Below are 27,418 nucleotides of genomic sequence, written 5' to 3'. Positions count from 1 at the left end.
GCTCAGCAACCACTGGAGGACCAGGGGGTGGAGGGGTTAGAACAAATGCTAGAAACCTGTTCCTTTTTCTTCAAGTATTGGGAGAATATTATATTCTGGAAAGTAGAAGATATTCAACATTACATCCATCCCTGCATGACTTGTGAAAAGAGAGAACACGGTGATAACTGAGACCTAAAATGAGTTTACTATGAGCAAGCCAGGGTAGCAAACCTCATATTTGCTGTTAAAAGTAATTTTTGATTTTTAATGCCTAAAGAAAACGTGTTCATTCAACTGTTCTCATGAGTTCCTTACCATTCTGGGGAAGTACTATGGCCTAGTCATTAAAATGAGGTCTTTGAAATCTGTATGACCTGAGGTCTCTAAGCTTCACTTTGGATATCTATGGAAAGCAGTATAAAGGTTCCTCAAAAAACTAAAATAGGAATAGCACATGACCCAGTAACTTCATTTCTAGGACTTTTCCCAAAGAAAACAAAATCTCTAATTCAAAAAGATATATGTATCCCTATATTTTATTACCACATTTACACTAGTCAAGATGTGGGAGAACCTAAAATGTCCATCAATAAATGATAGATAAAGCAGATGTGGTACATATACAAATGGAATATTATTCAGACATAAAGAAGAGAGAAATCCTGCCATTTGTGATAACATGGATGGCCCTACAGGGTATTATGCTCAGTGAAATAAGCCAGGTGGAGAAAAACAAATACCATATGATACTATTTATTTGTGGAATCTAAAAACAAAACAAAACAAAATGAACAAAACAGCAGTAAACTCATAGACACTGAGAAGTGACTGGAGGCTATCATGGGGGTGGGGGTGGGGTGGGTGGGTGAAATAGGTGAAGGGGATAAAGAGGCACAGAATCTCAGTCATAATATAAATTAGTAATGGGGATGAAGGTACAGCATAGGGAACATAGTCAATAGTTCTGTAAATCTTTCTGTGTTGACAGTAACTAGACTAGTTGGGGAGAATTTAATAATATGTGTTAACTGTTGAATCACTGTGTTATATAATTGAAAACAATATAATATTGTGTATCAACTATACTTTAATAAAAATAAATAAATAAATACGTGCAAATGGTATTATCTACCTCACTCAGCAGGTGTAAGAATTTAAGGAGATTAAGGGCAGTAAAGCCTTGTGTTTACAGTGAAAACTCAAGGATCAGGGCTCAGCCACCCATGTATGGCCCACAAGCTGAGAATGGTTTTCCTGCCTCTTTAAATGATTGAAAAGGAAAAGGGAAAATAATATTTTGTGACCCATGGAAATTATATAAAATTTAAATTTCAGTATCCATAAATAATGTTTCACTGGAACAGTGGCATGCCCATTTGTTTATGTATTGTCTGTGGCTTCTTTCACACTGCAAAGGCATAGTTGAGTAGTTGCTATAGAGATTACATAACTAAGCCTAAAATATTTACTCTTTGGCCCTTCACAGGAAATGTTTGTCAACCCCCATGCCCACTGGTAGCTGGTATCATGAAGGATGCTCTTTTACCTCAAGGCCCAGCCCCACAGCCCCCTCCTCTGTGAAGCCTCTCCTGGTCTAATTCTGATGTCCTCTGGGCCTTAGTTGATCCTTTTCTTTTTGTTAATGATATTTAAATTCTGTATGTCTGTCTTATCTCCTCTACAAGATAATACATCCTTTGAATGTAGAGATGACACATAATTCACTGTGGTATATTCAGAAGACCTGCACAGTCCCTTGTAAGCAGACATCCGATAACTTAGTATTTGCTCTATCAAATTGAATCAAGTTCCAGTTTGAGTCTTCTGACTTTTGCTTGATGTTAGTCAACTTTTTGATGGAATGCAAGTCCCAAGAGGCCGAAGGCAGAGGCACCAGAAGGTTCTAAAAAGATTTGCACTAAAAAAATACATAAATAAATAATGGTAACAATCTCAAGATGAGTTCGTACCACTACATACACTAAATTTCAGCATCAGTTACTTGTTGACAACATTCACTTGCCTCCCGTTTCTGGAAGTACCATTAGATATGCCTCATGGATTTAGAAATATTAATGATGAATTTTCTTCTCAACTATTTAAAAAGGGGCTTGTTCTCTCAGGTTTCTTAACGCCATTAAGTTCCTGGTATTGGCAGGTGGGACGTTTTATTTAGTTAGGGCGTGTGTGTATGTGTGTGTGTGCATCCATACATGCACATAGGGACAGATCTTCATTCCATTGTGTGGCTTTATAGCTTTATTTGTTGACACTAGACTAGAATGAAGACAATATCCAAATTGTGCTTTAGTAGAGTTGTTACCACAGGAATGAAAAATAAATACAAGATCCTATAGCTACAAGATTTAGAAAGAGACAGAATTCATGACTTATCTGAAGTGGCTTATTCTGTATTTCTCCATAGGTTTTGATTCCAGGTTGATGCAAAGGAAAGATACCCCTGGGGTCTTGCTGATACCTAGGAGGGATTTGTTTTTTCTCTTTTCTGTGAAAATAAAAAAGAATAGAAATCCTAGCACTCTCTTAGTACCAACACCTAAGTATTATAAATAGTAATTCAAGACATGGAATGGAAGTCTTTAAGTGCTGCCATTCATATACCATCCACCCCATGCAAGTACCCTCCCAGCAGTGTTGTATTTCAGGGAGAAATATTTTGTAACTAGAAAGGGTGGCTTGGAGGATCAACATTTAATCTCATTCCACTAGTGTAGCATTTTTATTTGAAGTAGTTAAAGCTAGCATGGTCAGTCGCATCTTTTCTACCCATTTCCCCTCTAAGACTAATTAAAGGATCACCCAACCCCCAGAGAGATTGACTGCCAGCCTTGAGGGTGCCCTTGGAACCACAGGGGTCATGTCACTCTGGACGAACACACTGGCAGCAGCAAGGATACCTGAGAGGCCACCACTGGGCAAACTAGCCACATCTGACTGACGCCATGCATCAAAACAGTCCATGGAAGCATGCCGTCACAACTAATTATGGATTTAGTGTCATCATTTCCTTCCCCTTTCCCATCCCATGGGGCTCTTGGGGACCTTGTGGCTCTAGTCCTGAAGCCAGCAGGTCAGGCACATTCCAGCTGTGCCCCTCCTGCCATCTCAGGCAGGCCTGGACCAAGTCATGACTGCCTCAGCCTCATTTTGGGGGGCAGATGACAGAGTCCTTCCTCAGTCCTTGCTTTGTTTCCTCACACTGTGGGGGACTTCCGATCCCGTTGCTCTATAGGAACTGACCTCACAGACACCTTGGTGGGTTAAGTTCCTGCAGACCTGAAGCCCGTAGGCTTCATCCTCACTCATTACTGAGTGGTCCTGTTTTGTCTCCAGCTCATGGAGACCCTTGCTTAGTGTTTGAGCGTAGATTTTGTTTTCCATTCATTGTATAGACTGAGCATGTACTGGGTGTCAGATGTGCTGGTCAACAATGGCTGCCATTGAGAGCCAAGATACTAGAGGCCACATTGAGGATTTTACCCTTATCATCCCATTTAACTCCCAGTACAACCGTGGGGGGTAAATTCTGTTAAATCATTTTACAGATAAGGAAACTGTAGCCCAAAGAGTTTAAGCATCTCTGAGATGTATCTCAGAGTTCTGAATTTGAACCCAGGCCTATCTACTTTGTATCTGAGTGAAGACAGGTCTTTGCCTGCGGAGTGATGGCTGGGATATGATGTGCTCCTAGTGTCTGCCTCAGCTGCTGAGATACCAGACCAGACAGGGCTGCCGCACCCCTCCCTGACCTTACCCTTCATTTCCAAGACTAGACATCTGCTTTTCTGCTTCCTGGTGGTCCAGCATCAAGGGTCCCTAAGACTCTGACCTCGTGGTAGACTGTGTCCTCACACACCGTCGGGTCTGGGAGGTTCCGCTGCCTCGGTGACTAAGCGGGGCCATGTCTGGCTGCCTGGCTGGCATTTGCTGCTCTGACAGCTGCTGCTGGTTACCTTGACTGCTGCCCAGTATTTTCCTCACTGAAACAATAAACCGTGTGCATGGGAGAGACACTAGAAGAGACCTTGGTGTCAGGGGCTTTAATGGGCAAAGTGACAAGATGGCCATTTTTATTGGTCATCACGGCTGCCAGCTGAGCCCTGCTGCCTGAATAACAGCCTCCTGCTTTGGCAGGGGCTCATGCGGGAACCACCCAGGGATGCATTTTAATATTTGTATGTTTTTTTAGTATCTACTGTTATGATCAGGATGCGGGGAAGTAACACAAAATCGCAGGGCCACTTTGGTTAGACCTAATAATAAAATTTCCTATGTGGTGTTTGAAGGAGATGAGTTAATAATGGAAATTGTTAATACAGACGCACCTTTATAATCAGCATCTGAAAAGCATTAAATCTGGCTTTTACATTTGCCCCTTGTTTTTTTTATGTCCTTGTGGAACTGTTTGTGAAGTGTTGCGATCTTCTCGCTTCTCCGTGAAGTCCTTTATGAGATAAACTTGTGTGATTGGGTAGATCTATTCTTGGGCAAGAGTATAAAAGTTTTTCGACTTTTGTTATTACCATCTAAAGTAGGACTGACCATACAAAGCTTTCTGTCTAGCACAATTCAGGGAGCAAAGTGGCTCTAGGTGGTCAGCGATGTACTGCTTGTGCCAATGCCCTTCTAGGGCCAGCACATGGTCCTCCTGCTGGGGAGCACGGTCGGTTACTTCTGGAACAGTTCAGGCCAGTGTCATGAGGGTCTGAATCAGTAGTTTTCAAATTAGGCTGCTTCTACCCCGGGGCTCTGAGTAGATGCTTGAATGGCTCCATAAACAATAGAGTTGTTTATTTTTAAACAAACCGTAATGATGCTAAATGCCTAAAGAATTTTTTCCTCCAGTTTTACCTCTTTTACATACTGGGGTTATTTGTAGAATTGTTAAAAAGTATTCTGGCAATATTTATAAAATAAATGACTCTCCGTTCCGGTGGTGAATCCCAACGTATTATCTGGACTGCCCTGTTATCTGAAGTCAGAATCAGTTATTGTGCCTAATAAAATGCAGCCCCCTAGCTCCACCTCCACTGATTTAGGGAAATACTGAGAAGATCTGGTATCAGAATAATAGAAATTTAATATTTGGCTGTTAAAGCGACATGGAACTCATTCTGCTGAAACAACTAGCCCTCCTGCTCTGACGGTCAGGCTTCCACAAGAATACTTCTGCCCAAAGCTGACATCACCCCCGAGGCTGACCATCCTACTTTGTGTCAGTTACATTATTATAGAAATTATGAGTCTTCCTTTACCTTCCTTCTGGCCACCAGCATAGATTTCAGATCTTCCGGGTATGCCCAAAGCCCCTCGCCCATGCCTCTCATGTCACTCCTTATCACATCAGTGTCTACTTTTCTCTTCACTCTCCCCACTCTGCATATTGGAAAATGAACTTTAAAAAAGTTACCTGACACACAGTAGGTACTCAATGAAGATTTTTGGTTCAATAAACTATTTACCCTGTCATTTCCTCCCTCGGCGCTTAATTCTGAACTCTGGAATATACAGAATACTTGTGAACCCACTTCCATGTGACAACCCTTCAGACAGAGACAGCTGCTAAGCCCGCTTCCAAGTCTTCTTGTACCCATTCTAAACTCTCCCAGGCCCTTCAGCCATTGTTCATATGACACCGTCTCCAGCTCCTCTGGAATCCTGACCTTTGGTCAGGGTCTCTCTCTCCACTTGAGTCCCCAAGAACTGAACCAACTCAGGGCGTGTGGCTTGACATAGCACCACTTCTCCCCATCACCTTGGTCACCAACAGCCTTAATGTCATCTGAGGTTCTTCACACCGGCCTATCATTCAGCGTACTCTTGGTCAGCCTCTTTACCACATACCCTTTGCTTCCCCGTGCATCCAGCTGTTTCCACCATTTACACATGGTGTTGCAACCAGGTTGAGCCCCCGAGTCTCTCTCAGAAACCAGGGTGGGTTGCAGCTCTGGGCAAAACCACATCTTATCATGAGAGCTTTGTTAAGGTTGGACAGGGGGCTGCAGAGACCAGAGTGTCTGAGAACAGAGGGTACAGGTCACTGAGAGGTGAGAAGAGCCTGGTCCACTGAATGCATCTTAAACTCAAGAGATGAGGACCAAGAAGTGAGGACTCGCTTAGAATCCTTAATCACCAGTAGGAGCCACAGTCTATTTAAGCTAGTGGCTCCAATGGGCAGGAAAGTGGTATCAGTTTCAGTGAGGCAGAGCTAAGTGGTGACGGACTTTAAATTCTGTCATATATAGTTAATTTGCAGAATAAATTGGTCAGGGCAGCAAAAGGATTTAACATCCAAATTCATTTGAAAAACAGAAGCTAGATGGGTATCGAGAGGACAATGGAGACCATTATAACATTTCCTTTCTGGTTGGAGTAGTAGTATTATTGGATAATATTTTTATTAAAAATTTCTAGTCCATTTAGTAGTTAAAGATATTTATAAGCCAACCTTTGCAGCACCTCAGCAAGAATGTATCTGTCACCGTGAAGCCACGTAAGGCCCCAAGAGATGCCCACCTGCCTTATGTTAGCATCCCTGGCCACACACACACACACGTACACACACACACACACACACACACACGTGCCACACGCACACACACAGACACTGTACACATGATGTACAGCTGAGTTCTTGTAACGTGGAGCCGAGGCAGGTTATGGTCATGTGACAGTTTTAACATTTCTGAAATGGCAAGGGGTTTTCCTAGATCATGTTCCTCTTGCCCAGGTTTGAAGCCAGAAAGAAAAGATGACAAGGCAGGGGCTGGAGCCACAAGGAGGAGATGGGGCACACAGAGTACAGGGTGGATGGAGTCACAAGAGAGAGGGCCCCTGAGCTGGTGGGTCCGGCAAAGCTGGAAGGACACATGGGTATCCCCTACTTGAGAAAGAATGCTGAGGGGAACACAGAGGGAAGCATCAGTGATCCCATTCTGGTAGGGCCAGATGCTCAGAGAGGCCCGGGGATGCCCTCACAGCAGCAGAGGCCGCAACTGGTGCCTGGAGCTCCCTTTCTCTGCCTGCTCTGTTTCTCTCTTTTAGTTTTCTCCCTCTGTTTGTGCTTGGGTTGTGCCCCTGAGATTTCCTGGCTCCTTTCTGGGGAGGACCGGGAAAGGGGAGTGTGGGTAAGCTGGGGTTCCTATGGCCAGGATCCTTACTGAACTTAAACCACCTGATGATGTAACTGGCCTGTTGCTAGGCTACCACTTCCACACCTTTAGGCAACAAGCTATTATTGCGCTACATAAAGAGCTGGGCCCAGTGCTCTGGGCGGAGGCAGAGACGCTAGTGCTGGGTAATAAACCCTTTCACCCCAAAGAACGTTTTGCTGTCAATTTCTGTGGTCACACTGAATCTATAGTGAACTTGCCCGGGGCTGAAACCCATTGGCAGGACAGGGAGGTACTGTACCTGAGTTGTCTGGGGGTGCACCCTTGGCTTCTCGGCCTCCCAGACAGAGAAAACAAGACTGAAAAAAAAAAGTGCCTTAATCTCTAGACAAGTGCATGGGAGGCTCCTTCCCGGGAGCCTGCTGAGCAGGCCTACTCACCCACGTGGTCTTCCTGCTAATGGAGATTTGAAAATAGCAAATCCCGCAGGTGCTCCTCATTTTCACCTCTCTCTCTGCCTCGCCCCCCCATTGCCTCTCTGTCTATGACAAATCAGCAGGGCAGCCCACTGCAGCTCTGCGGGTTCCGGACGCTGTGGCTGATCGCCATGTCAGGTTTATTTTGATGTTGACAAGAAGCTGCCCACAGCTGCAACAGGGCTTGGGACACTGATGGAGCTGGAAATTTCTTCCCTCTTCCTGTCACCTGTTGCCCTGGGATGGAGTCCATTTGCTCCCAAGCTGCCACCAAATGAATCATCATCTGCTGTGGGTCGGGGGAGGGCTCACAGGTCAGTGTCACAGTTCACGCCCTCCTGGAACCTCAGCAGGTGACCTTATTTGGAAATAGAGGCTTTGCCGATATAATTAAGTGGAGTTGAGGTTACCCTGGTTAGGGTGTCTTTGTGGGAGCAGGGACACGGACACGCAGAGAAGACGATCGTGTAACAACTGAGGCCGAGGTTGGGGTGATGCAGCTACAAGCCAAGAAACCCCACGAAATGCCAGGAGTCACCAGAAGCTGGAGAAGGCAAGGAAGGAGTCTTCTCTAGCGCCTTCAGGGGAGTGTGGCCCTCTGACACCTTGGCGTCAGACTTCAAGCCTCCAGAACTGTACCTTTTTGTTGTTTTAGGGACTCGGCTGGTGATGGATTGTTCTAGCAGCCCTCCCACCAAACCCAGTCTGACAGGGTGGTGTGCCTTTGGACACTGGCACGGGTACAGGTGGGATGACAGGAGCAGAGGGGCACTCAGTAACTATACAGAGGACAGCAGGGAGTGGGAGGGTAGGAGAAAGTTTATGCGGGTGTGCAGAGAGAGCAGCATCAGCCCAGCCTCGCACACCCCTCACACGTATGCACTTAATAAGGGCTTCTGCATCATCCCTCTGAGGCACCTCAGGTTTCCTGGCCTCTGTGGCTGCGGCCTTGGGTTGCAGCCTTCAGGAGTTACAGGCAGTCAGAAGTTAGCTCTTTACTAGGCTGACAGAGTCTGGCAAATCTGATCAATTTGTTATTAAATTAACTGTTCCCATGCCAAAGCTGACTAACAGCTTTTGGCAAAGACGGAGCATAGCACCTTCACCAAAACTGCCATTTAATGTGAATATAATGATCCAGGAACCTCAACCAGGTGATTACTTGTTTGATAACATGCCCAGTACGAGGGGCAATCTTAAGAAAATGTAACCTTATGTCATCAATCTGTATTTTTAAAAGCCCTTTGGGGTATCTATACCATTTTATTTCTGTCTCCTACAGCTTCCAAACCTGCATAGTCATAACTGATGAACAAAATCACCTGGGGGCACCTTGGGGAAAGGTTTAATTCTGTTTGGTAGGCAGCACTTCATGAGGCAGGCAGAAAGTGGGAAAACTGCATTTTTATAGAAGAAAAATGTTAACAAGAATTGGAGGAAGAGTAAGCATTTTCTGGCTAAGTGTCAATTAAACAAAAAGTTCAGTTTTCTAGAAAACACATTTCTTGAACCTTCCAGTTAATGATGCTTTGCTGAGGTGCCCAGTGGATATATGATGACTGCTCATTGTTACACTGGACCTCACCACACCCAGGGATGCTGTTCATGATTAGAACAAAGACCGTCTGCTGTTGCCTGAAGAAACTTCCTGAAGAAATGCCAAAGAACTACATCGGAACTGTCCAGTAACTTTCCTTTTAGAACCAAAAGGATTATGTCCTGATAAGGTTCTCTTTCTTTTTTTAAGTTTTGCATTCACTGGTAGGAAAGGACAAGAATGGCAACTCTTTGGAGTTGGGACTGCGTCTGAGCATGTTGGACAGTTGTGAACCAGTGGTTTTCTAGTATTCAATCCCAAAAGAAGGATGAGCTTCCTTTGAGCTAGTGGGTGGTCAGGAATGTGTGGCTGGCAACATGGCTGGATGGCCTTCTGTGTGCAGGCAGAGGCAGGGCGAAGTGGAAAAACTTCAAAAGAAGTGGGTTTTCATGTTTCATCCTTATGGCCACCTTTGGGGGCCAGAATGTGCACCCCCTCTTGCAGCCACAAGCACTGCCCTTTATGCTGGAGAATGTGATGCTGAATCCTGGCACAACTGTTGTCACTCAGTGGTCAGGACTGCCTACATACCCCTGCCTCAGCACACCTAACACGTCAGCCACTGTTTGGTACCGGTCGCCTCACAGGCCCAGGACACCAATTGCACCCTCTGCTGTTGGTGGCTGCCACTCTGCCATGACTTCTAGTCACAAGAGAACTACCATCTGCTTTTCAGCCCAACTGGCTGGTCCTTTCCTTAAGCTTAAATCCTTAAATCCCAAGGTGATTACCCAGTGCACATGAATAGCCTTATGCATGTATATGTCTTACAAAATTTGCAACATGTTCTTTTTGCCTTAGTATTGCATTAGTGTTTCTTCAAACCTTTGCAACTAGACCGTCTCTGACCAATTAATTCCCTTTGTACCTGAAAGCAGTGGGACTCACTCTGGATTGATGTCCCTCTTCTTAGAGGAAAACCAGAAAATCTCAGAATCTGGGACAGCAAGGCAAGAAATGAATTCAAATGCAGTCTGTCTAGCTAGTACCTGCAGAACGCAGAGTAGTCACTCTGTATACAAGCCATTATAAATGATTTATTAATTCAACAATCATTATTTGTTTAATGAATTGTTGAATGCATTAGTTATGTTACGCATTTGGCACGGCGGGATGTTATAGAGAACAAGGCATAATTTTTTCCCTTAAGGAGCCTACCATTAAATGGTGGCAGGGTAGATGAACAGACAGGCATTGTGGGAATAATTAACTAGAGAGGATTCACTATGTCCCAGGCACTCCAAAACTCTCTTCATGGGTCATCCCTATTAATCTATACCACAGTCTTACTAAATTATTATCTGCATTTTACATAGGAGAAAGCCCAGGCCCAAAAAGGTTAAGAAACTTACCCCAAATCACAGTGAGCCAATGGGAGGGTCAGAAATCAGACCCAGGCAATCTGACTCAGACCTCACACTTTAACCTGCCGTGCCCCCAGGGCAGCAGTGAGCAAGCAGAGAGGTGGATATTTTGGGAAGGCACAGACGTGAACTTGAGAAAGCAAGGCAAGTGATTGGGAGAAGCAGAAACAGAGCCCGAAGGAAGTTGGTGCCCTTTGCAGAGCCAGGAACCTGCAAGAGGAGGAACGGGTCGCAGGGGGACATGTGGAAAAGAGGGCGATGGCAGAGTGGGACAGGCTGTGATTGAGGGGCCTGCTGGACAGTCCTTGGCTTTCCAAGGAAGCATATTCAGGTTCTGTTACATTTAAGGGAGACCCAGGCTGGATAGGTAGCAATGGCTGTCACTGGAATAGTGCTTCGTTCTTCCTACTTGATTGTGCAAAACTTCAGAAAGGGGCTAGAGATGGTTTACAAATGCTTTGGTTTTATTCTTTATGGTTGACTTGTTTTAAAATTTCAAATCTATGGTCACAACTGACCTTATTCAATCCCCTCTCCCCTCCAAAGGGGGAAACACCAATGGGCATGTAGATAGAGACGTCGATATGTATCTATACCCCAAACTAGGCAAAGGAGTTTCAGAGATGAAGAGTGTAGAGAGAAGTGGCCAATTTATGCTCTTTTCCCTGATTATCATTCCACTGAGTTTGATTCAGGTCTCAAGAAGTGTGTCCCATGGCAGGTCTAAGAGGTCAGTTTAAGTCCATCCTGAGTTTAAGAGTGACCTGAACCTGTCTGTCCAAAGACATGATTAAATATCCTGAGAGACTGATTTGAGCCTGGGCACGTGTACGGGAACATGAATGTGGTTAACTCCCAAGACATCTGGTGCCAAGACACTAGACCAGGGTGGGGTGGGACCTGGAATACGGGGTGTCGATGGGCCTCAGTGGAATTTGCTGTGGGTGTGCTTCATTTGCCCCAGGTCAGGCTTTCTTCCCTGTGGATCCTAATCTGCCTGCAAAAGCTGGGATCTAATTAGTTTGCATTTGATTTCTTTGCTGCCTAATGAACTACCTCTGTAGTTCTAGCTGTGGTGTCATTAGCATCTCACTGCCTTGGGCACCATCTCTGGAGAGAGATGCTGAGGCAGTCCCAGAATCCTACAGGAACTGTACCAATTTACTTCGTAACAAGTAATTCCCCTCCATGATCTGTCCGTTCCCAGCAGTAGAGCAGAGCTGCGTGAAGATGGTCGGTCACTTCTATGATCGCCCTATGCTTCTGAGTCGAGGTGGGTCAGTATGCCCATGCCTAAGGCCGTGGGCACATCCACACGGGGATTCTGAGCATGGAGGTAGCTCCGAATATTATCATACCATGGTATTCTACTGGGGAACTTCATCCACTGTGTGCTGTATGATACATATTTAGCCTGAAGCAAATGGCATTTATTTATAGCAAGCTGAATTTGCAAAAATGCTTTGCAGTTTGGGGCTTGTTAACTACATTCCAGGTTGGCTGTTCTTCTCCTGTAAGAAAGCTAAGTGTCATGGCTGGGCTCCAAAGCCTCCCCTGAGAGCAAACGGGGTGAATTCCGCAAACAGAGGTGAGAAGGGGCCACACCTGGGTATTCTTTATCGGAAGGCATTTTTGGAAATTATCGTCTTTTGGGACCTTAACTACCCAATTGCTTATGTCAGAGGTTGTATACTTGTTGAAATGGAATAGACTATCCATTTTTTTCCTAAAGATAATATAATGTCTCAAAATTGAGGATTTCTACCCAGGTCCTAGAGGGCAGAAGAGGGAAGAAGTACCAAAGGACTGTAATTGGTTTGCACAAGGGAGGGGTGAGCAGCGGACCGTGGAAACCAGTCGGAGTCTCCTCTGCGTCCCCCACAGACAGAGCTCTCCACCACCCACTCCCTAACTGGGGGAGGACTTAAAATCAAGTATCAAAGATAAGACTCTCCTCATGCGTTTAGGATCTGAACTACTCTTTCTCTTGCCCCCAGACAGGATGGTTATAGGTGCTCTCTTTGGCAAAAGGAGATTCATCTAGGCTTTCACCGCCGGACTCCATCATTTTAAGGAGTATTTCCCAATTGTATCTTTAATGGTGTATGGAAAATGTTTCCTCTTTGAAAAATCTCTCTCTCTCCCCTGCATCTCTATTCTTTCCTGGAGCTGAAATAGATGGCTTTGGGGACTTCACTGCTCATTACTTCTGTATAAATCCAGGTCCCCTCTAGGCAGCTCCAACCTGCATGATGAGGGGACCGGAGGGACAATTAGATTTGGCCCCCAGCAGGGCCCTCTCACTATGGAAACGAATCTTTCCAGGAGAAGGAAAAGATGATTCTCACATAAAACAAGAATTTGGCGACCTCCTGCTATCTTCTGCAACCTTCCCATGCCTCTCTTCTCCCTAACCTTGCATCTATCCAGGGCTGAAGGATACCGAGGGGGATTTGCTGCATCCTGATTTTAATTAGGATAGCCAGAAGACAGCAGCAAGGGGGCCAGCCCCTCAAACGTTTACAGCAATTACAAGCTTTAATGCTGGTATGTTGCGGGAAGCGGGGCTGGGAAACACGGCGCTCCAGCTTGGGGTTTGCTGTGCCCTCTAGTGGCTGCATTTGTCCGTCTGGGGTTGTACGTAAGGACCGGTAGAATAGGTGCTGGGGAGAGTTCCTGGGTATTTGGGGATAAAAAGTGACAGAAAAGGGGTTTGGTGGCATATTATTTCCCCCTTGAAATAAAGTTACTTCACGTGAAGGATATTGAAGAAGGCTGTTTATTTTCCCTTCATTATCTTTTGTGTCTCACAATACTGCATTTTTTCTCCTTAGGATAAACTTCATGGCATTGTTTCACTCATTAATTTTTTATTGTTGAATTAAAAAAATTGTACCACCACAGATTTTTTTAAGTAGCCAGATGTTTGCTTTAAGTTTATTTTCCATGATGCCGAAGTGGCCACACCGAATTTATGGCACCTTTTCTTTTTGCTCACAGAAGTTATTTTAGACTTGATATCACCATCTAGTGGTCATTTCTTGGAACGCCTTTTTCCAGCCTCTCTCATCGAGGAGGGTAGTGGGCTGAAAATGAAATGTATCTGACTGTAAGGGGCATCAGGGCCAGCTAAGGGAAGGTCAGGCTCTCTGGAAAGACTTATGTGGCGAAATTTGTAAAGAAGCACTGTACCTTTACTGATTTTTTTTTGGAAGGCCAGTGAATGAAGGCCTGTTTATCAAGAAATCACATCAAAGATCCAAAGATGTCACCTCACCCTCACTCATTCCTGCCCAGTCCATCGGCCTGTTTAAGAAAACTGGAAGCCTGGCCTGGAGCTTGGTGAGGAGAGTCCTTCCAGATAGTGGCCACTTTACAAACACTCCCAACCATGGGGTTGACTGAGCTGCATAAGCCTGAATGTCAGTCAAGATTTACACGTGGCTTGGAGTGACTTTGGGGCTGACTGGCATGGGCTTCTGGGCCGCCTACCTAACAACATTGCCCTGATTTTGGTGAGTGACAGTTCAGCAATTCTCTTACAACCTAGAAAGGGCTTGTGCTCAACTCTGGGTCTGTTATTAAACAAAATTCAAACGTGAAATTAATTATATCCTGTATTTATAGCCACTTGAATGAGTCCTTTGCCTTAGTGTGTGGGAGGAGTCCCACAGCCATGATGCTGTTGGGTAAAGACGCTTCATCTGCATAGTGATGACGCTCATCTGGGAAACAGCAATGCAGAAATGCCTCGTGACATATTAAATAGCAAACAAGAGGGAGAATAGCAGAGCCTCCCTGGACCCCATAAGAGAGAACCCTGTTATAAAGTCAGTGAGTTGTATCTCACAATCACCTTCTGGAACCACTTTGCAAATCCTTCCAAGCAGTTTCCCCAAAGATCTGGCCTATCAAGTATTGCATTCTTATTGCATTCTTGATTGTTCCGAGAGGACCAGAATGAATATTCTATATCTGCCCACTGTTTCCACAAGCCACTGGTCCCCAGAAATGCTTTGATGTTCCCAACTACAACTGTGCCCAAAGGGTCAGGGGTCTCTTAAGGAATGGAGGGCTTTTGTCAGCCAACTCCACTTCCCTCTTCCTGCAGAATTAGTAAGGTAATGGAGAATCACGAAGGCTTGGAAGAGAAATGTCAAGCAATGCTTTCTTCCATAGGAGACAAACTTATTTTCTGGTAGGCATTTTCCATGTTTGTCACCAAAAATAAACCAAGAACTTCTCCAGCTGCCCCTTACCCATCAACAAACGGTGCTATGAGCTTGTCTCTCAGGCTTTGGAGTGCAAATCCTCCTGAAAATGCCCTCCCCATCTTCCCTGAGCTGATAAATAATGAAGCAGAGAACTCTTCTTCCCCTGTGACTTAAAGGCCTTGGAGTCAGGTTACACTGGACTCAAACCCTGGCTCTCACAACATCCTAGCAGTGTGATCTTGAGGCTCTTACCTTCACCTTCCTCATCTATAAAATGGGTGTGATGAGAGCACTCCATGCAGAGAGTTCTTGTAAGGGTTAAGGATGCCTTAAAGAGACCTCACTTTCATCGTACAGCTTGAGAAACCTCTCCAGGAGTTACAATGAAAACCATCATGCTTATGATTCAACATGTGCTAGCCACTTTAAATTTATTGAAGCACGAATTTAAATTTGTTTAAATTTGCCACTTATTCATTACACAGTGCCAGCACTATTAATATCTTCATTTTATGGGTGAAGAAACTTGAGTCCGCGAATATTCTCACTGTGATTACATTATTGAAGACTATCCTGGATCCTGCATAGACACTGCAGAAGTGTTCCCCTCAGCGCCTCAGGGGAGCTGATGATTCTCAGAAAGGAAACAACCAGCTTGCCCATTTGGAAGGACCATTTTCAACTCTGTGGGTTACTTGGCCTCCCCAAGTTTTGAGTGAGATGACAGAAATACATTCTTACCCCCTCGCTACATTTTTCTGACCTGGCCAGGATTTGACCCCAACCCTCAGGGGCCACAAGGTCATGCATGCCCTTGGTCTTTCCTCACTGTCTCTTTTCATTTTGTGTCTGGCAGGCAACTCCCCATCTGACGAGTCAGAGGAGCGAGAAAGAGACCCCAAGGTGCTAACGTTCCCAGAATACATCGCCAGCCTGTCAGAGACTGGCAACAAGCGCATGGCGGCTGGAGTCCGCATGGAGTGCCAGAGCAGAGGACGATGCCCCTCCTCCTGCCCCCTGTGTCATGTGACCTCCAGTCCCGACACCCCTGCTGAGCCAGTTCTTCTGGAAGTGACCAGAGCAGCCCCCATCTACGAACTGGTGACCGCCAACCAGACCCAGAGGGTAAGAGGCCCGGGACCCTTGCCCAGGCAGACATCAGTGACAAAAGAGGGCTTTCCAAATGGCCTGAGGAGGTGATGGTGCAATTGAGCCCCCTGCTAGAATATGGACAGTCAGGTATTTTGTTTAGCTACTTCAGGTGCCTCATTTGCTTAGATTTGCATATTTGCATAGTAAATCAAATCAGTGCACCCACAACACGCATGGTGATGACTTGGAGTCACAACTCAGCATCTGTGTAGGTCTTTGAGCAACAAGGAAGAAGGTAGAGAGGGAGGCATAGCATTTGCAGTCACTGCAGTCATTGTTCAGAACACCCTGAGGGATAGTGTGGGGGGAGGCTCAGCTCCACCTCCCCCACATTGGCAGGGGAGGTGAACCAGCTCCTCTAAGCCCTCCCCAGCCTGGGACCAGCTGCAGCTAGACTGGAAGGGGCACATCAGCCACAGGTCCCAAAGGGATGCCACTGGCCACCTCTGCCCGGAGGGAGTTGCCTCTAAGAACCAAGCTCCACATCCCTGCAGACCTTCTTAGGTTGTGCTGCAAGGCCATGACATTTCCCAGCCCCTCTTCCCTTCTGCTGCTGCCTTGCCAAGGGTGCTAGGAGGAAATGAATGGACCCCAAGATGAGCTGCAAAAACGTGGCCGAGCCAGCAACTAGCTCAGTGATAAGCTGTCCAGTCTCCTCAAGCACATAAAGAACAGAGAAGGTTGAAACACACACAATAGCAACAGCAAGGACAGAAATAAAAACATGAAGGCTCAGGGCGTGGAACTTCTGAGGCTATAGGCAAAGGGGACCTTGGGGAGCAAGACAAAGCAGAGTCACAGCATGAGCTCCTTACCTGCCTGAGAGGTGTGCCCATCCAGGTGAGGTGATAATTGCTTTCTCTTTCCTCTTTTAAGGGACACCTGGTGTGTCACAGTTGATTTCGTAGGTAATGCCCAAACCAACAGAAGGGATTTTGCATGTGTGTGTGTTTCTCTTGCCTATCTGCCCTGGCCAAGGATAGTTCATTGAATGTTTGAAAATAAGGTTTTTCACAGGAATAAGAAGATAAAGCCTTCCTCTGACCTACAAATTTCTTTTCGATCTGCTAGAAGTGACTATAGGAAGAGGAGTGGGAGAGAAGGGCCCATTGAAAGGAGGAGGAGAAAGAGGTGTTTGTGTCACCATGGAGACCCAGAGCTGCAGGGACCTTCATCCAGTGCCCAGCCCTCCCCTTCCCTGCCCCATGTTGTCTTCTGTGCACACCCAAGACTGCTGCAGCTGATCCCCCAGGAGCCCCTGGAAACAGTGGAGTCAGGGAGCTCACCCTGCCCATCCTGCAGTGCAGGGCATGCATCACTGCAGAGCAGACAATCGCTGGTGGCTTCCTGCAGGGCCAGCCGAGCACAGTGCGGAAGCTAAAGGGAGTTTGTCTGCAGCCTCTCTGTTCAGGATCCTCTGTTTGCAAAACCTGCGTCCTTTCTTGTCTCCCTACACTGGTCTTAAAAGAGGGATTGGGAAATACCTTCCCTCTGGCCATAATGAGCACTTTAATTTCTAAACAGGCATGGTGTCCCAAGCTGGAGTTCAGTCCCTGACATGTTTCTTCTCTCTCTTCTTCCTTCTGATTTCTTCCTTTTTCCCTAAGAATGGAGACGAGAAGTGAAGAAGCCCAGGACCTGTGGAGGGGTGCTGGGTCATGGCGCTAGGAACTTGGTGTATGTTCCCAGCTCTGCCTCTCTGGTGTATCTTTGGGGCCCTTTTCTAGCCTCTCTTGCCCTCATTAACTAGTGTCTGATGCCATATCTCAGTCTCACCTGTAACTGCAATCTAAAAACAAGTAGGTCAAACCACATAGTCAACCAGGTGTCATAAACCCAGCATATTTGAACTCAGCCATCTTCCACCTCAAACCATACCTGTTGTGCTTCCATCTCAGTGAATGACTTTATTTTCTACCAGGTTGGCCCAAGTGGAGACCAGCTATGCTTCCTAGACTTGTCACTCTCTGGCATTTATTCCATCACCAGGGCCACAGATACCTCAAGTTCATCCTGTTTTTATCATACCCCCTTATCACAGCCCAACTAGTTCAGTCATCCCTTGTGATATAACCATACTGTAACCATCTTGTTACAGTAGCCTTCTTACTGTTTTCCCTGTTAGACCAGTCAGAGTCCTCTGTCTAATAATGGAACTCTGATCATGTGGTAGCCAGGTAATTCAGTGGCTCTGCAGAATCTATCGAGTAAAGTCCTTAGCACATCATTGCAAGAGCAGTCCATTGTCCAATTTCATCTTCACCTGCCTGCTTAGGTTGTACCCACTCTACTTCATGCTCTATCCTCAAAATTTAACTCCTTGCACTCCCTTAAATGCAACACACTTCCCCTCATGCATTTGACCCTTCAGGCTTGCCATCTTTCTCACAGGAACACCTCTCCCACATTTCTGCCACTGGCAAACTCCTACTGTTACTTCCAAGTTTCAGCTTAAGCATTGCCCGTCCACAAAAGCCCTCCATTACTGTCCCAGGCCACCAGGCCAACCCTGTGTTCCCTCAAATAGCTTGCCCTGTGCGGTACACACATTTTCTAAAACATACATTCCGTGAGAAAAGTGCCTAGCAGTAGTCTACATACAGGTGGTGCTCTACTTGAATGAATGAACGAAATGATGAAGATATGAATGGACAGATGAACTTGACTTGAAAGTTCAGCTGCTTTCCTTAGAGCAAAATAATAACCAAAATGGGAAAATCCTATTTCTTTTCTGGAATCAGGATTAATTTGAATAACAAATGAGGGTTTCTCATGCAATGTCTGGCACACTGTAGGTACTAAGAAAAATCTAATTTTTCTTCTTTTCCTTTCCAGAAAGGTTCCCTCTTGACTCCTCTCTTCTACCCTCATCCTACTTCCAACATTTCCTGGAACCCAAGATTCAGATAGTAGGAACTCTCATAAAATGGTGTGAATCAAAGATGAAAAGTAAAGCTTTTGAAGAAATGGCGTTTAAACTGTTTGACATCATCATAAGTGTTGGCATTTGCTCCTTTGGACTGAAAATATGATCATGTTGATTCCCTGTTTAAAACACTTTGTTAGCTTACCATTGCTCTTAAAATATGGCATTCCCCTTTCCCATGGCCCCCTGCCCTCTGGCACCGGCCCTGCCTCCCTCCCTCCCTGAACATCTCTTTGCCCCAGGCTCTGTCTCTTACAGCCAGAGGAAACATACCTCAGTTGATTTTAGAAATTAAGTTTCATCCAGACTTCAGTCTTCTTAATACTGGTTTTTCCACTTGGAACGCTTCCCCAACTTCTGTGATCAGATAGCTCTTGATCTAGCCCTGCAAGTTCGGATGAAAGCACACAGCCTCCTGGAGGCCTTCCCGAGCCCCTCTGTAAGATCGTCTCCCCTCGTCCTTCCTGCTACCACTGCCATGCTTTCTTTGGAGGCCTTACCACAGTGGTAGTTATTTGGTTATTTATATAACTTCTGTTTATTTATTAGGTGGCTGCAAGATATGTATGGGCCATATATGTCTATGTGCCGCTGTGTCCTGAATGCTCAGCACTGGAAATGGCCCCTTATAGGAGTTGAGCCAATAACTGTTGATTGAAGACTGTAAGGTAGTAGCCACCATCTCCTTTTCATTCTGCCTATCTCAAAGAAAGTCTGTTTTGCTTAGTCTAAGAAAATACACCTTCTGCTCTGAATTTGGTTCAGTCGGCACAGCATAAAGTGAACACCTGCTACACACCAGGCTTCAGTGCCACATCGTTTCTACCATCTACTAGGAGAGAGAAGCCTAATGCTTAATCACAACTCAGGGCAGAAGTGCATTAATATTATGAGGTGCAGACATGCTGAAGGGATGCAAAGGAAATACTGGGACATGGTGACAAAGGCAGATAAGGATGCAGAGAAGCATCTGAGGAAGAGCTAAGTACATCTGAGCAGAGGGAAGCGTGGTAAAGGCAGGCCCATGACTAATGTGTACAACTTATATGTGACTAATACATGCATAGGATCTTCTAGGCTCTTTGGCATATATTGTTTCACTTAATCGTCACAACAAGCTTATGAGGAAAGTGCTGGTATGGAGCATATGGTATCGAGCTCATTGTTCTGGAGCTGAGATCTGGAATGATGGAGTGGAATTGGAGCAAAATAGGAGGTGGAAAAAGGCTTCCCTGCAAGCGACAGTCTTTACCCACAGGGTCGAAATGATATTCTAATGAGAAAGAGCCACTTAAAGGACCTACAAAGTGTAGGGTTCCCCAAAACAAGTTCCAGAGGTAGGAATTTTAGATTAAAAAATGGTGAAGTGGTGCTATGGACTACTGTCCCGACACTCAGGGCCAAGCAAAGCCCTGCTGCTCTGTCTCTCCATTCTGGTGACCCAGCCTCAGATCCCTGACACTCTTTCATCTTCCCTCTCTTCCAGCTCTTGCAGGAGGCCATCATGAGCTCTCTCTGGTGCTCAGGGACTGGAGACGTCATCGAGGACTGGTGTCGATGTGATTCCACTGCTTTCGGAGCCGATGGACTGCCCACCTGTGCACCTCTCCCACAGCCAGTGTACGAGTTCCTTTCTCTGCCTCTCTCTTGCCCACGTGCCTCTGCATTATCCTGCAGGCATATATTATAGATGGTTTGCTATTTGCAAAACAATAGTCTGGGTCCTGGGAGCAGAAAGAAATACGTGATGCGGTACCTGCCTTCAGGGAGCTTTCAATCTTTTAGGGAAGGTAGGCACACAAATTGAAATCATAGAAGAAATAGTTTGATAAGGGTTCTATGAGACATTTAAAGTAAGTGTGGGAAGGGAATGGTCAAGTCTGACTGGAGAATGGTGAAGGGTTCATTCACAAAGGAGCTGGCCCTTGAATTTCTCCTAGGAGAGAAAGTTGGACAGTGTGGTTAGAGGATAAAAGCAGGGAAAGTGCTGTTGCAATGGGAAACTTAGAGATCTACAGTGAGACCCTAACGAGGCCCAAAACGCAGTGCTGCAAAGTGACTGAGGATGAACTGGCACTGTGTGGAGCAGCTAGATACTGTTATCACACGCCTCCACCCCAGTTTAATTTAAGACAAGGAAATGGATTCAGACAGACTGAAAATGTTTTCCAAGTTGATAGACCAGGAAGCAGAAGCACGGCTAAGAGGCCCTGATCTTAGCTATTACAGTGTGGAGAGGGTATGACTGACACATGACTCTGGGTAGGACCCACCAGGTGTGATAGCTGACTGTGAGTGTGAGAAGGGAGGAGACACTGAGCATGGACTTAGGACTGATGCGCTGAGGGCTGGGAAGAGGAAGCAGCCACAGCTGAGAGGAGCAGCGTCAGATGAGCAGGTTTGAGGCAGAGGCTGGCTCTGTTTGGACCTGCCTTGGAGTTACAGTGGGGCAGTCCTATACAACGCTCCGTGGTCAGAGGGAAGGAGGGGCTGGAGCTCCATCAAACAGAAAACACTAGAGATAAGGAGACTGAACTTCAAAGAAATTATAAATGGAACCACAGCCATGGGGAAGGATGCTCAAGAAGAAGCATCAGCTGGGAGTACCTGAGGGTCAGGGATGAGCATTAGGGGGCATCTGCATTCGAGGGGTGGGCCAAGGAGTGCTGCAAAGGTGACTGAAGATGAACAAGTACAATTTCCTCTCTTCAAGGAAAGGCTGAATAGAACTGGCTGAACTCATGGGAATCCTGATGGGCCAGGGTCCAAGACAGGAACCACTTTGAGCCTCTCATATGGCATCTGCCATGGGGATGAAACACAGAAATAAGTCTAGTAAAGAGGGTTAGTAGAACAAGCTGGAGGAGAGCAACCCATGGGTTGGTAAGTCTAGGAAAGCCCAAAGGGAGGATCAAGACCCGTGGTAACTGGGGCACTGAGTAAGCAAGAGAAAGGATGAGACTGGCAAGTGAGGGCCCGTCTTGGTGAACACTGCCCTCTGGCCTTTTTGTGGACATAAGGGTGGCGTTAAAGGGCCAGGAATGAGCAGGAAGAACACTGAGGAAGAGGAGAACACAATAACAGAGGGTCATGGCAAGCCAACCCAACGTCTCCTCTTATCTACAGGTCTTCTCTATGCGGGTAGTTTTAGACATACCGGCCATTGGCTTCTTGCTGTTTATAGCCTTGGCTTGGACTTCGAGTCAAAAAAGAATCAAGCTCTATTATTTTTAAAGTTTCTTTCCTATAGTAGAAAGGGAGCCACTAGAAGAAAATCGTCTTCTAGAGAGATTTGCAGTGTAAGAAAGTTGTCTTTGAAACCACCGGACAGCAGGGGGAACACAAGATCCAGCCATTAATGTCCTGGGGCTGATTGCGTTTCGAAACCCGTGTTTACTAAATGTCATAGCTAGCAATCAAATTAAGCTAAATTTCTTTAAACAGGAATATCTATTAAGGACTGCTCTTCTCTTGTCAACTCCAATCACGTCTTTCAGTGGTATATCTTAGTTTCTTGAATTTTTATTGGTAGCTGGAAATAGAAATGCACTCTAGTTACACACAAGTCTGAGTAAATCATGCACATTCCTATTTCTCAGTAGAGGTCAACCTTAGTCCATATTTTCACAGAATCTGAGTTCTCAGAAAGACTTAGTTACTTACTTCAGCTTCCTAATGCTTTTTCTTCAAAATAGCACTCTGCATATGACTCTAATTAATGAATTTGTCAATATCCGCACTGTTTTGGGTCTATTCCATTTTTAATGTCATAGGCAAACTATGCACTCCTTCATAGTTAGCCACTAAGGAGCATGTGTTTCACATTACTTCCCCACTAGTTGAATTCCCTGCAATTGCTTCCACAGACTCCTGTGATTTCTTGTTAAAGTTCTTATCACACATGATTATAATCACATGTCTAATTGTATGTTTGTCTACTGAGCACTCCATAGAAGAAGAGGCTGGGAGCCAGATTGTGTACCACTCTATCTTCAGCGCTGAGCACGTTCTTATAAGTAATGGGTGCTTCATAAATATGTGTTAAATGTAAATTGAACATTGCTTTGATGTGATCCAGCCACAGTGCCTGTCCAGTGATCTTGGAGACCAGTGGGAGGCATCTGTGAGCTGAGTGGAGGTCCGAAGGCCAGGAGTATGGGTGGTCATGACATATGGAAACCAAGGATGGGGGTGAATGGCAGGGATTCCTGTAAGGGAGGGAGACTGGAATGAGCAGGAACTGGGAAAATTTCCAGAAGCCAGTAGTGCAGCAAGAAACTGGGCAATGGAAGCAAATGAGAAAGTGTAGACACACATGAAGTCAGAATAAGGCAGTGGATCGAAACCACCTGAACCATTAGGAGATCCATACCAGTGACTGTCAGTACTGTTCACTGAATCTCTACAAGGTAAAAAGAGTTATGAGATGGGAGGGCAAAAGAATGGCCCAAACAGACAGTTTATGTGGAATGAGGAGACTGAATTGGGAAAAGACAGAAAAGGCAGCAATTAAGAATCGGGATAGCATAGAAACCCAAGGGCACAGGCAAAAACAGAAATCAGAACCTGAATTTGCCGAAACAGGTCATCACCCTGAGGGCTTGACAGGTGGCCAATTTTGTCTTGCTAAGTAAGGCCCCCTCTGAGCATTCCCTGCAAACAGCCTATTGCAAGGTCCAGCCAGTAGAAGATAACATTAGTACCCATAGCAAGATGGGAAGCCAGGCCTCCATCAGCAGGGCAGACCCTGGTAATGCTACAGAAACTGATCTCCAGACACCACCTTCAGTGGGCCTTGGTATGAACATTGCACAAGGAAAGAAGTTATATTTTCAAGCCCCTTACAGGGCCTCCCCCAAAAGTCTTCTCCACCGACCCAGTAACATGGAGGCATTCACTCATCTTTGACTCACCTACTTATTTACTTACAAGTATATGTTGAGTTCCTAATCTGGAATAGGAACTTAGATTAATAAAATACAGATTTTAAAGATCTTTAGGAACCTTTACCCTCTAGTTAAGGATTCAGGGCCTCCTTAGATCCACGTGGTGGTTGGTTAAGAAATGTTAGGAAGAAGAGTTTCTGGCATAACAATTTAGAAGGCGGCCAGTGGTGGTACCAGAAGGTCCTCACAGGTTCCAGTCTTATGTTGCTTCCTGTCTGCCCTCAGGCTGAGACTCTCCACGGTTCACGAGCCCAGCAGCACCCTCGTGGTCCTGGAGTGGGAACACTCAGAGCCTCCCATCGGGGTGCAGATCGTAGATTACCTCATCCGTCAAGAAAAGGTCACTGATAGGATGGACCACTCCAAAGTGGAGACAGGTGAACATTTCCCATTTCACAGGTTTGTCTTGACCTAGAGTGGTAAAAAGAAAACAGAAAAATGTCCTGCCTCCTGGCTTTGCCCCAGTGTCCCAGGGCAACAATACAGGAGGAATGGGAAAAGAAACAGCAACCATCTTGTCAATTTAAGAGTTTTTGCATGGTGAGCATCTGACAAAGCCTTGTTTTGATTTTGTTTTACTTTTTGTTTATAAAAGAGGTGTCCATTTCATTGCCTCTAGGCACACTCACAAAGGAACAACAATACGGTGCACTAGTTATCCTAGCCCACAATTAGGAAACAATTCTGTGCTAACCACTGCCATGATTACAGAAAAAGATTCCTTTGCTAATAACCCCCTTCCAGGCAAACCCATGTGCAAACAGATGTGCTTACCCCGTGTCTTGTCCTAAAGCAAACTCTGCCTTTGCAGGTCCAGCTAGAAGAGGCAAGTCTTAAAGGAGTGGAAACACCCCAGGAAAAGTGTTCCATGTCTTAGTATTTCACTGCCTACACATAGGGAAGGCCAACACAGGTCATCCCTAAAACTTTCACATGCGCATGGCCACCAAAAGGGTGGTGGCTCCACAGTCTAACTCAGGGCAACAAGCTTCTGGTAAAATGATCACCAAGGCTTGGACACATGACTGCCCTCAGGCATGGAGAGCGGTCTACTGCTCCTTCTGAGGTGTGTAGGTACCGTGAAGGTCTGGCACTGACCACTGACCAGGAGAGCTCTCCTCCACCCATGCCAAGAACATTTCATGGAAGAGCTCACAGATGCGGTATGTGCATCTTCCCTTAGCTGCTTCTGAACGAACTGAACAAATGGCTCTAAACTGATAGTTACACATGGAACAGTCAGAGAAGACTGTTTCTTCTAGGTCTCCTTTCGCTCCTAGGAATTTGGGCAGACTGAGGATGGAGCAGGCTTAATGTCAAGTTCACATTGAGTTGGTCCCATCTCCTTCCCACTTGGCCGTCACCTTTGCTCAACCCTTTTCTGTTCCTTCCCCTCTGGGCAGAAACAGTACTGAGCTTTGTGGACGACATCATCTCTGGAGCAAAGTCCCCTTGTGCCATGCCCTCTCAGGTGCCAGACAAACAGCTCACCACCATCTCTCTGATCATACGATGCCTGGAACCTGACACCATCTACATGTGAGTGACACATGCCTGCTTACTTATTCCTTTACCCTCAACATCCCAAAGCTTTGAGCTGGTTCCATTTTGCTACTCACCTTTGGAGATTTGGAAAAAATATTTTTTTGAGTCTTTCAAGTTTTGTCCTGATCAGCATTGTAGAGAAATTTCTAGGCACTGGGAGGGGAGAATAAAGAAAGAGAATATAGTTCCATCCTTCAAAGAGTTTGCAAAATAGAGGGGAAAGAGATAAATAACTAACTTCAATCTCAGGCAGAATGAAATAAATGCTGGATAGAAGAGCAAAGAACATGTAGAAGAGGAAAGAAACACTGAATTCTAAGTAGCATGGACATCATCTGAATTGGGTCGTGTAGAATTTCAGTAGGTAAAGTAAGGTTGAAAAAAGGCCCACCAGGCCTAGGAGGCCGCTAGAGTGAAGGTGGAGAGGCATGAAGGTGCAGGTGAGTGGCACGTGGTCCAAGACAGCAGAAGCAGATGGGAGTCGAGGGAATGGAAGAAGAGGCTGGGGAAATAGAGTGTGTGCTCTAAGTCAGAGATACTGCTTTCTTCTGGAGGGAAGAAGTAGAATAGCAAGAACTCATCTTTAGCCCCAGTGGCATTGCAATAGTTTATGGAGGTTAGAGTCGGTCAGCATTTTTCTTCAGAGAAAATCCAGTGAACTCCTATATGGTGGCATTTGGAGCAGCCCTAGTGCCTCTGGGAGCTCTTCCCCATCACTCCTGTGCTCTGGGAACAGTTGTAAAATATCTCTGAAGCAGAGACATAAACGACACCAAAAGAGGAGAGAGATTGATGGACTCCAAGTCGTGCTGGGGAAATTGCGGGCTAAGGCAGAATCCATCGTTAATGTAGTTCTGGGATCTTTTGACCCCATCAGTATGAAAAACATTTAACAGTTTACAGATGAGGTCACAAGAATAGAGTCAAGGTTTCCAGAATAAATCATTTCCATTTCCACGGCTAAAGAGTTTGAAGATGGAAAGCACTAGAAATGTGAGTGGCATTGATTGCAAGATGAGCTTAGATGCTCAGGGCGAATGTCTTCACCAGGAAAAAGAGATGTAACTAGGTGTCTGAGCTGATCAAAGTAGCATACCTACAGACAAGTGACATTATACAAGAACTGGAAAATATACACAGACATAAACGATAATACTAAGACAAAGGAAAGTCACTCTGCTTAGGATTCTCATCAGTTTGATTGCTGTTGGGCAGTTTTAGCTATTTATTCAGAAGGGGACAGCAGAAGGAACAAGGATTTGGGAATGTGAACCACCTAACCTGTAAAATGCCTCCAACTCAGTGAAAGCAGAATTACCATTTATAATAAGGGCTCAATAATTCCTGTCACTAAGTCACAACCATTAATGAGGAATTTCAAAGTTCCCATGAGCAGGCTGGCTTGGTTGTCTGTTAGGAGTGCCAGCCTTCACCCGGGGAACCTCCTCGTGTTGGCCTGATTTGCCACATATCCTGATTAAAGACCTGAAGTTGATACCATCTCCCACCCCACTCTACTATCTTTGGTTAACTTCCAGTATTGTCTTCTTATGTCTTGTAAAACACGGACTTGTGTCTATGTTGATTATTGAAGTTGGACAACACACGGGCTCAGGGAGAAAATGGCAAGTGCCCACTAGGTGGTGCTGCAGATGCAGGGAGAGGCTTGGGAGTGGCCTGGCGCTGTCCTCTCTGTGAAAGGAGCCCACGGACCCCGAGCTGTAGTCCCTGGCGTAATGGGAGAAGCCCTGGATTATGAGATGAGAACACATGGGCCCCAAGCCTGGTTTTTGTCTTTAACCACTTAGTGATTGTAAGCAAGGCACTGAAATTTTCTGAAACTAAATGTTCTTACCTATAAAATGGAGGAAGGCAGCCCTCATGCATGGAGTGCTTACTATGTGTGGGTGCCCCCGGGGAGCCCTCCCAGCCCCTGTGAGATTAGGGTTATTGTTACCATTTCACAGCTGAGGAAACTGAAGTTCAGCCACCCTGAGGAGCTTTCCCAGAATCCCAGCTGGTTGTTGGGGGTATGGTGGGTGGTTAAGCACTGAATCAGGGTTTGCATTTTCCTCATGCACTG

General features: G+C 45.7%; 1 protein-coding gene across 5 annotated transcripts in view; it reads left to right on the top strand.

The window, feature by feature from the left end:
* The window catches only part of ASTN1 (astrotactin 1), a 287,020-nt gene that overhangs the window by 238,917 nt on the left and 20,685 nt on the right, over positions 1-27,418 (top strand). For all 5 annotated transcript variants that reach the window (XM_073216801.1, XM_073216800.1, XM_073216799.1 and 2 more), the window contains 4 exons: positions 15,623-15,891; positions 20,331-20,464; positions 24,016-24,167; positions 25,194-25,329. In XM_073216801.1, coding sequence (XP_073072902.1) covers positions 15,623-15,891; positions 20,331-20,464; positions 24,016-24,167; positions 25,194-25,329 — 691 coding nt within the window. The remainder of the gene's footprint in view (positions 1-15,622; positions 15,892-20,330; positions 20,465-24,015; positions 24,168-25,193; positions 25,330-27,418) is intronic.

The sequence above is a fragment of the Manis javanica genome, chromosome 11, assembly GCF_040802235.1.
Source record: "Manis javanica isolate MJ-LG chromosome 11, MJ_LKY, whole genome shotgun sequence".
Lineage (NCBI taxonomy): Eukaryota > Metazoa > Chordata > Mammalia > Pholidota > Manidae > Manis > Manis javanica.
This window is presented reverse-complemented; position numbering and strand designations above follow the sequence as displayed.